The 10,015-nt window shown below is 39.5% G+C and overlaps 3 protein-coding genes across 6 annotated transcripts in view; 1 reads left to right on the top strand and 2 right to left on the bottom strand.

Moving 5' to 3' along the window:
• LOC108752825 (protein neuralized) overlaps positions 1–3,062 on the top strand; it is a 60,297-nt gene extending 57,235 nt beyond the window's left edge. For all 4 annotated transcript variants that reach the window (XM_018493934.1, XM_018493931.1, XM_018493932.1 and 1 more), the window contains one exon: positions 1,049–3,062. In XM_018493934.1, the coding sequence (XP_018349436.1) occupies positions 1,049–2,219 (1,171 nt within the window). In that variant the 3' untranslated portion in view covers positions 2,220–3,062. The remainder of the gene's footprint in view (positions 1–1,048) is intronic.
• A 2,505-nt stretch (positions 3,063–5,567) lies between these two features.
• Positions 5,568–7,786, bottom strand: LOC108752829 (tubulin alpha-1 chain-like). Its single transcript, XM_018493946.1, has 5 exons — positions 7,670–7,786; positions 7,204–7,420; positions 6,293–7,122; positions 5,891–6,054; positions 5,568–5,817 (listed from the first exon to the last, which is right to left on the bottom strand). The coding sequence occupies exons 1-5, from the start codon at positions 7,670–7,672 to the stop codon at positions 5,691–5,693; spliced, it is 1,341 nt and encodes a 446-aa protein (XP_018349448.1). The 5' UTR covers positions 7,673–7,786; the 3' UTR covers positions 5,568–5,690.
• A 479-nt stretch (positions 7,787–8,265) lies between these two features.
• LOC108752832 (ras suppressor protein 1) overlaps positions 8,266–10,015 on the bottom strand; it is a 2,586-nt gene continuing 836 nt past the window's right edge. The window contains exons 2-8 of the mRNA XM_018493949.1: positions 9,647–9,697; positions 9,442–9,562; positions 9,252–9,370; positions 9,097–9,179; positions 8,889–9,003; positions 8,684–8,816; positions 8,266–8,350 (exon numbers count right to left, since the gene is read on the bottom strand). Of these exons, the coding sequence (XP_018349451.1) occupies positions 8,266–8,350; positions 8,684–8,816; positions 8,889–9,003; positions 9,097–9,179; positions 9,252–9,370; positions 9,442–9,562; positions 9,647–9,697 (707 nt within the window). The remainder of the gene's footprint in view (positions 8,351–8,683; positions 8,817–8,888; positions 9,004–9,096; positions 9,180–9,251; positions 9,371–9,441; positions 9,563–9,646; positions 9,698–10,015) is intronic.

Raw genomic sequence — 10,015 nt, 5'->3', positions numbered from 1 at the left:
TTTTTTTTTTTTTTTTTTTTTTTTTTTTTTTTTTTTTTTGAGAAATTAACGAACGTTGGAAATGGAAGCACACAATCATTCGCTGCGTCGCATAGTGGTCACTTTTATGAATTTGAGCGCGCGAAAGTCAAAAATTCAATTGGACGTTTTAGACTTTTTTATTACATAAAAATAAATCTGAATACTTGGAAGGTACGAAATCTAAAAATAATTTATTCAAAAATCGAGCGAGGAATCGTTAATAACGAATGATTCTACAAGATGCACTCGCACTTATTGCGACTCGTGCTCGCCTTCATTTCAATAAGTCAGTTTTTGCTAAATAGAGCTTTTTCTTTCTGTTCTTGCTGTGGATCCTACAAATGTAAGTAAGCACTTTATAATCTGAAACTAATGAGAATTTTTTAAATCTGAGTAAAGGTTTTTATGGCTTAAAAAATTGGCTTTAAAAATTGCCATGTCTTTTTATATTTTGCGAAGCTTGATAAAGAGAAAACTCGGAATTGGCGTGAGAATTGATCAGGTTACTTGCATAGAGTTATTAAATTACTTCCTAATAACTATTTTACATTAAATTCAGCTGCAACTATTTGCAACTTTAGATTTTATGCTCATTCTTAGCTTTGACATGCGCGGAGTGCGAGAAGCATTATTTTGCGGAATGAACCAAATATTAATAAAAAAACTGATGCAATTTTGAACTTTTTGATAAGAGAAGTGATTTCTCCGATTGTAATGAGAATTTTAATCGATTTTATTTTCTATGTTAGTTTTTTTTTTCAATATTTCCCTAAATTTACAAACTATTCATTTAAATTAGTTTCTATCTTTTCGTGAGGTTTTCTCAGCATCAATTTTCCCAAGCATTAAACACGTTTTATCAAATAAAACAATTTCGCTCGCTCAGATAGACGAAAGTGACCACTGTGCGCCGTTCAGCCGCACAGAACTAATTTGCCGTCCACTTTTCACGATTTCCCAAGACGCCCGTCATTAAGCGAACGAGTGCCGCCGAGGTTAATCGCTTCCTTATTTTCTTTCTCCGCAGGACTCGGGGTAGGAACATCCGCTTCAGCAACCAGCAATGCGTGGCGACGCGTACGGACACGGAGTTCTGTCACGGCTACGCGTTCACGAGTCGGCCGTTGTTATTGGGAGAGAGATTGGTCGTGCAGATTCTCTCTACAGAACCGATGTATGTTGGCGCTTTAGCCCTAGGCCTGACTTCGTGCGATCCGGCACGGCTAACGGCAGAGGATTTGCCGGACGATAGCGACCTGCTGTTGGATCGTCCTGAATACTGGGTGGTCTCCAAAGACGTGGCGTCGAGTCCGCAGCCAGGTGACGAAATTGCCTTCACGGTCACGCATTATGGCGAGGTGCAGATGAGCAAGAATGGTGGCGCGCCCAATGTCGTCATGCACGTCGATCAGAGCCTTCAACTGTGGGCATTCGTGGATGCCTATGGAAGCACTCAACGTGTCAGAATGTTGGCCAGTAGACCGACTTCACCGCCCCGGCAACGTCCGAGCAATCCCTCACCTGCCAATGTCATTCAACAGCAGCAGCAGCAGCAGCAGCAGCAGCAACAACAGCAGCAGCAGCAGCAGCAACAACAGCAACAGCAGCAGCAACTTTCTAATCATAGCAACGCCGCCACGGAATTGTCTAGATTTTCCGAGATGGTGCAGTTCAAACCGGCGGTGGGCGGCGGAACGGTACTCGTCGTGAACCTACCGCCCCAAGCCGGTTACCCGACGCCACCGCCGCCGACGCCACAGCCGATTTACGCTTCCGCGACGCACAGAAATTCATCGACGCAACCGGTGCACCTTTCGGCGGCAGCGACGGCGGCTGTCCCCGCGCCAGTCCCACATCCTGGATCCTCCAGGCAATCCTCGCCACCGTTAACCGGAACAATGGCCAGCACCGGCTCGTCGACGTACGTCGACCCGGTGACCTACCAGAGCCTGGATGGCACTCTGACATCGTCACGCGCGGCCTCGTCCCATCTGCATCAATGGGGCGAGGGCCTGCAGCCGACGTTGAGCGAGTGCTCCATCTGCTACGAGCGTAGCATCGATAGCGTGCTTTACATGTGCGGCCACATGTGTATGTGCTATACCTGTGCGATTCAACAATGGCGTGGCAAGGGTGGCGGTCACTGTCCGCTTTGCCGGGCGCCAATCCGCGACGTTATCCGTATTTATCGTTCTTGAACAATTCGGGAGTGACCGAAGGATGAAGAGAGAAAGAGTGTGCGGACGTCTTCCTGGTTCTCAGCGCCGTCGTCGCCACCGTCACCGCGTCCATCACCGTGCTTCCGTCGTCTTGGTTTCCTTCCGCGTCGAATCCGTCGCGCTTCATCGCCATCGCGCTTCTCGCCCACCGCCTCCATGATTACCGGAACTAACGAATACAAAATCGAAGCGAAACTTGCCGCATTCACACTGCCGTATCTCTTTTTCTATTGAAACGCGAGGCACGTTCCAGCAAGTAAAACAAGTGGATAAACCAGGGAACGAAACTTTTCCCATGGGATCTTCTCGGGGATTGCGAAGCGCAAAGTTGCGCCGAATCGAATATTTAACTCAATTAATATTTAAGGCAGTTTGCGTCGCGTTAGCGTAATCGCGTCGTTGTCAATTAACACATTAATGGGTGGACCATGCACAAAGAAAGCAGCGGTGCTTTAAAAATCGCGATCACTGCCACCTCTGTCGATCAAGCGAGAGCGCGTAGATGAATTGCCCCGGATACGAACAACAGAAAGAGAGAAAGAGAGGGAGAGAGTGAGAGAGAGAGAGAGAGAGAGAGAGAATGAGAGCGATAAAAGGCTGTAATGTTGGTTAAATTTGCTTATATATCGATATTCTGTCTGCTAATTTGTAAATGAGAGAAACGTGAATGACTGCGATTTGTGTGATTGTGTTATCGACAAAAAGAGATCGATTCTAGATATTTTCACATGCGACATAATCGTCATTATACCATTACCAGTTACTACTATCACTCTGAACTATTGCTATTCTACTACTACTATTACTACTACTATTTACTACCGTAAATCCAATCTTTAATTATTATTTTATTATTACTATTATTATTAATATTCTATCGCTACTATTAATTATTATTAGTTGTTCATTCATTGTAACTGTCTTTAATTATTCGCGAGTAGCTTCGTTTGCCACGACCGCTATTATTTTTACTATTTGCCGATTATAGTGATAATTGGTGAATTAACATAGTCATTATCTCGTAGCATTATTATTTAACGGACCGTATAATTACTTAGCGCAAACTTTCTGATCGGACGCCTAGGATATCTGGATAATTTAATCCGTCTCCGGCTCTCCTTTCTACGGCGATTGAAAGGACTTCGTCGTCCCATATCCCGACCACGACGAGATGTACTCGAGATCTAACAGTGTTCATCTTTCTCGATTGTTTCCGCCTTGGATGATAATATTTGAGCGTCCGTAATTTTCGCCGATTGTATCAGGCGGGTTTTTACCAAAGATCTTAAACATTTCCCGCCTATTTTACCCGACCTTCGCGACACTCCAACGGATATTCGCGTACAGGCAAATCCTGACGATGACAATCGCTTCAATCTAGATAACAATATTTGCTATAACGATAACAATATCGTCACGCACGAATTTTCAGCATCTTTTAAACACGGATTTCGTTGATATGCGGATTGATTATATGCCTGATGACAATTAGTAAAAGATTTTTGGCCTTCACGTAGCGATGCTACAGATGCAAACGATTTTTACAAAACGTTGTGAAGCACTGTACAATCGACTTGAAAGTCGATTGCGAACAGTAAAGCTTTTTTTAAATACTTTTTTAATTCAACGGAATTTATAATAGAACTATTAAGAATTTATTTGAATTTAGTTATTTGATCCTTCGAACGTGAAAAGAGATGAGAACACGACATGATATTGATTCTATGGATTCTTGAACAACTCGGAAATTCCTGTCTTTGAGAAAGTGTCTTGCGTGTTCAATATATCTCATCTTGCATTTGTAAAGTTTTTCATTTTAGAGAGAGATTATTCTAGGCAAAGTTTACGAATATCTTTGTAAATCCACATTCTTCGACCAGTTATAAATGAGAAAGAAGTTGTCCTCATTATACCGATAGAGAATTGTTAGTGTTTTATTTTATGATTTGTTTTTCTAAGAGAGGAAGACAAATTTTTTACAATCTAGAGAAAACTTGAAACAACAAAACGATTTTCGAGCTAAAGGGGACGACGTGTCTGGCTCTTTTAAAGAGTTAATTTTTAACAAATACGAAAGAAATGAGGAGAGGAAGATACTTCCCCCTCAAATATATAATAACAGATGCGCAATAAAGGTAGTGAAAATCTCTAGTCCAGCGAGTGGCAGGCTTAATCTGCCAATCCAAAAAGTATAATGAAAAGAACAAGGTAAAAAGCTTTTCTCTTTTTTTCCTCTAAATAAACGGAAGAGGGAGAATGGGTAGATACAGGGAAAGAGAGAGAGAGAGAGAGAGAGAGAGAGAGAGAGAGAGAGAGAGAGACCATGAAATTTTATAGATATGAAAATATACAAATTATTACGCGCGTCTGCCAACGAATGGCGCAATCCAAGATTCTATTAAAAGAATATAACAATAGATTATTATTCTATTGATATGATACGACGAGATAAGGATCTGTTCCAAAATGTCGCTGACGTAGCGACGATAGAGGTGAAGAAAAATAGGGTAAGACGCTTGATAAGAATGTTTATCATTGTCATCGTTATCGTTGTGATCAGCGTAATTAGTTGTGTTAATTCTGTCGTCAGCTTGGCAGCACCTCGATCATCGTTCTTATGTTTCTACTTTGATTTACTATCGCCTTTATAATGATTATATGATTATGCGACTAACAACTATTTAATTCGGCATTACTTGCAGAGCTTATTATGTCTGTAAGAAAGAGAAAGACTATTATTTCTTCTTTGCAATATCCTCTTTCTAAATTTCTCATGTATCAGAGTAATACGCACAAGTGTAAGGGCCGTATTCTCAAAAAATATCGTATATGAAAGCATTCAAAAATAGTATGATGTATATGTATACATTACGTATATTATAGATTTTCAATATTTTCTAACGCGATATTTTTCGAGAATAAATCCTCTAAATATTTACGATTTTTGAACCACACTTTACTACACTCGAAAAAGGGGAAAAAATAAAAGTTTTACGCGCTATGCGAGATTTTCTCCGACCGTAATGTAAAGATGTCGACGGAAATTTATACATATGTAATATAATTCGCGCAGCCGCGTGCTGTTCCACACAATAAAAAGCCTATAATATCTACGAGCGGTGTTCTGTCTTTCATTTTCCTTCTCTCTAAATTTCCCTTTGAAAATCTTCCATTAAAAACTCTTAATAAGTTCCCCTAAGTTTCTGATCAAAGAATATATATATGGACTAAAGAGAGTTCAGATTTTTTTTTATTATATCACAAAGCGTGCAAAAATTAATATACCTAAAACAAAAACAATATATACAAAACATGTACAAAAGGATAACAAAATAATGTAAAAATCCTACCAAAACGGTGACTGAATAAAAAAAAAAACATTCATTTATCCCACGAAAGTACATGCGTTCTTAATGCATGCGATTGTCACTGCGAGTCTTTTATAGGTAGTTACATTTCGTCTTCGGCACCGACATCTACGGAATCCGTGCCGACTTCTTGATAATCCTTCTCTAACGCGGCCAGATCCTCTCTGGCTTCGTTAAATTCACTCTCGTCCATGTTTTCGCCGGTGTACCTGACGTATTACAATTCGCGAATAGGAACAATCCATGCGAGTCTCTAATTTCGTGAAATCAAAATTAATTTACCAATGAACGAAGGCTCGTTTGCTGAACATAAGGTCGAATTTTCGATTCAATCGGGCCCACGCCTCTACAATCGCCGTGGTGTTCGCCAACATAGCCATAGCTCTTTGCACCTTCGCCAGATCACCTCCCGGTACTACAGTTGGTGGTTGATAATTGATGCCTACCTATTATGTTCAAATCAAATCAATAAAATGTCGGAATTGATGTCAAAAGCTCAGTGTAAAATATTCTGAAGTAAAAAACTGCAGATATAGCCAAACTAGTAAATCGGAATATACATTACACACGGAAATGTTTTTTACGTTGATTATAACACACGTGGTAAAATTTTTAAAACACACAATTCACAAATTACTGCAAAATCCTTGCTAATGCCACGAAGAAAATTGCTAGAAAAGAAACCTTAAAACCCGTCGGACACCAGTCGACGAACTGTATCGTTCTCTTGGTTTTGATAGTCGCGATGGACGCGTTGACATCCTTTGGCACTACGTCGCCTCTGTATAGTAAACAGCAGGCCATATATTTGCCCTTTCGCGGATCGCACTTAACCATCTGCATGGCTGGCTCGAAGCAGGCTGAGGTGAGCTCCATCACGGTGAGCTGTTCATGATAAGCCTTCTCGATGGATACGATGGGCGCGTAAGTTACCAGAGGAAAATGTATCCTAGGATAGGGCACGAGATTCGTCTGGAATTCGGCGAGATCGATATTGAGGGCACCGTCGAATCTCAGAGAGGCCGTGATCGAGGAGACAATCTGACCGATCAGTCGGTTCAGATTTGTGTAAGTTGGTCGCTCGATGTCTAGATTACGCCTGCAAATATCATAGATTGCCTCATTGTCTACAAGGAATGCGCAATCGGAATTCTCCAGTGTAGTGTGAGTCGTCAGGATTGCATTGTAGGGTTCAACGACTGCTGTGGAAATTTGCGGCGACGGATATATGGCGAATTCTAACTTCGCCTTTTTGCCGTAGTCCATGGATAGTCGGTCCATCAGCAGACTAGTAAAGCCGGATCCAGTGCCACCGCCAAACGCGTGGAAGATCAGGAAACCCTGGAGACCATTACACATATCGGCTATCTTGCGAATCCTGTCTAACACAAGGTCGATGATCTCTTTGCCTAGGGTGTAATGGCCACGCGCGTAATTGTTTGCGGCGTCTTCCTTGCCAGAGATCAATTGCTCGGGATGGAATAACTGATGGTATGTTCCCGTGCGTACCTCATCTAAAACGACAACGATAAGCAATTATATTGATATGTTGATGTTGTCTCATTATTAATTACTGTCGTGTAAAACGAGCTTACCTATTACTGTTGGTTCAAGATCGAGGAAAACTGCCCTAGGTACGTATTTTCCACCGCCCGTTTCGCTGAAGAAGGTCTGGAAGCCCTCATCGCTCGTGCAGGTTTGCGGTGGCAACATACCGTCAGGTTGTATGCCGTGCTCCAAGCAATAGAGTTCCCAGCAAGCATTGCCCATCTGCACGCCGCCTTGGCCGATGTGGATCGAAAGCACTTCACGCTATTGATTTCGATTAATCAATGTATCTTATCGCAAATCTACATCCTTTACCATTTTAAAATATGCAAATCCCTCATTATTTAATAAACTCATGTTTTTTAATTTTGAATGTATAGTTCCTAACATTTGTAATTTTTGTCGAATGGTGGTAACACATATCGATCTTAAATCATTTAATATCATGATGAAAACCGTGATAATTTTTGAATTACTAAATCTACAAATTAAGCTATATTTTTCGATATTTACCATTTTTGAAGACTCGCTATTTGCAATAAATGGGATAAACGAGCGTTATTGGCACCGGAAATGTTTGATATGGATTAATGACGATATGATTTGTTTTGCGATTTTCTTTCTCGTTGTCTAGGGAAACGGTAAAATACTGTAAAAACCTAGTAAGCCTTAATTTTCAGATAGAATTTTTAAAATATCGACGTCGCCATCATAAAAAGAATTTAATTAATTATTAAAATATTAATAAAATATTAAAAAGTTTTCAATCCTTTAGATATATAAAATTTATTTTTATCGTTGGAGGACCGAGAATAAAAAATACAAAGAGTTAAATGTGTAATTTTTTTATACATTTTTTTTTGAATTAAGAAATAATATGTATATATATTATATTAATATAGATAACTAAAAATGTATAACAATATTAATGTGCATTACGCCTCTTGTCTCATTATCCTATTTCTAAAAGGCACCATTTAATTCTTGAATTCGTTAATTAGCATAAATAAACGATTATTGGCAGTATATGGCTTGTAAAAATAATCTCCGTACAAAAAGATTAGGCAGAAGATAGTATTATTTGGTCAGAATCATACGAAAAGCGCAAGTCAACGAGCACGTGAGATCTTCTTGCTTTTATCATTCTCAATATCAGGTGGCGGACCTTTGGCACTTTGATGTCGATTGTAAACGCTGAAAAGAGTGACAAATACTTGTTTAAGACTTCTCTCGATCAATTGCAGAATGTTAATCCAAACTCTAATTAAAGCGTTAAAAGTGCGAGAATTATGAGGAAATTCGTATAAAATAATAATTTAAAAATTCTTCGAAATATTTGATGACTATGTTCAGCAAAAGTCAACGCTTAATAAATGCTTTTCGGATTATACTTTAGATTTAAAGGAATAGTCCTATCTTAGAGAAAGACAACTTTCAACAGTTGTGAAAGAAACATTCTGCTGAATATAGCAAATGTATAATTACAGCAATTACTGCATTTAATAAAGCGATCTAATAAACACCTACTATCGATACGTTTCCGAGCGAATGTAGTCCATAACATGAGATATGCCCACTTGCAGCTGATCGCCGATTGGTGTAACCCACGGATTGAATTCCATTCGAAACACTGCTTTGTTACTTACTAAATCCAGGTTCCCTATAATATGAATTATGCAGTATATACGTTCTTAATTACTACTACATGCACATATTGCAGTATTCTATCTACCTATCTCGGGAGGCAAAACCGTTAAACGATTTCCCTGAATATGCAGCTCCCTGAGACGTGTCAGCTCTCCGATCTCTTTCGGTAATTCGATCAGATCATTCTCCCTTAATACGAGCTGAAATGTTTCAATCGAGAGAGTCTCGATGAGAGAAACGGAACATTTTTTTTATAAAGCTGTAAAACTACAAAAGCTCTAAAATCCTCTTACAATCTGAAGATTTTTCAACTGGCCGATTTCAGGCGGCAGATACTCGAAATCATTGTCGGCGAGATAGAGCGCTCTTAGGGTCTCTAAAGAAAAGACAGATTAATACGCGACTTTTGCGAAGAGGCGTATTAGACGATCTAACAACCGTGACTGACCCATCATGAAGAAATTTCCGGGAAGGTTCTTTTCACTGAGATTGTTATACGTTAAGTCCAACACCTCGAGAACCGGAAACGCGCCAAAGCCGCGAGGAAGCACATCTAACCGGTTCATTCTGCCGGAAGTTAAATACTCTGATAAATTATCGTGGAATAAGGACACGTCCTGTAAAATGTAGATACTGACCCTACATTCAGGATCCTCAACTTCGGCATTTGCGATAGAGATATAGGCAGCTCGGTGATGTGATTGTTGAAGAGATTCAATATCTCCAGGTTGACTAGATTGGCGAGACCCGGTGGCACCGCTGTACCGAAAACAACAATTTTTGCGATACAACGATTAAGTTATCGGACAATACAAATTGTGTTAAGCTTGAAGATACGCTCACCTTGAATTTTATTGTGACTTAGCGTCAGCCTCGTTACGTTAATCATATTCACTGAAACATGCAAAGGCTTTTTGTAAACTTATCTTCAACTTGTACGAGAATTTATTTTAGTGATAATTTTGATTCACGATTAATTATCACAGGTCCATTTTTTATATAGCTAAAATAATGTACATTTTTGGAACTTAAAGTGAAATAGGTATATGTTTATATGTATAATTACAAATCTAAAGTAAAAGTTATAAATACAAATATCAAATTAGATGAATATTCGACAAATATATGTAAAAATAATCATTCAATAATTATATTGAATTTTGTAACTTCATCCTCAGATTCGTAAGAAGCACATAAACATATTCTTTTATA

The sequence above is a fragment of the Trachymyrmex septentrionalis genome, unplaced genomic scaffold (genome assembly GCF_001594115.1).
Source record: "Trachymyrmex septentrionalis isolate Tsep2-gDNA-1 unplaced genomic scaffold, Tsep1.0 scaffold62, whole genome shotgun sequence".
Lineage (NCBI taxonomy): Eukaryota > Metazoa > Arthropoda > Insecta > Hymenoptera > Formicidae > Trachymyrmex > Trachymyrmex septentrionalis.
This window is presented reverse-complemented; position numbering and strand designations above follow the sequence as displayed.

Bases quoted from the DNA above. Each gene is read 5' to 3' on its own strand.
- LOC108752829 (XM_018493946.1), bottom strand. The intron at 6,055-6,292 runs GTTTCTTTTCTA...TGAACATAATAG, and splicing joins GGTGTCCGACGGGTTTTAAG to GTAGGCATCAATTATCAACC. The intron at 5,818-5,890 runs GTAAATTAATTT...GTAATACGTCAG, and splicing joins AAACGAGCCTTCGTTCATTG to GTACACCGGCGAAAACATGG.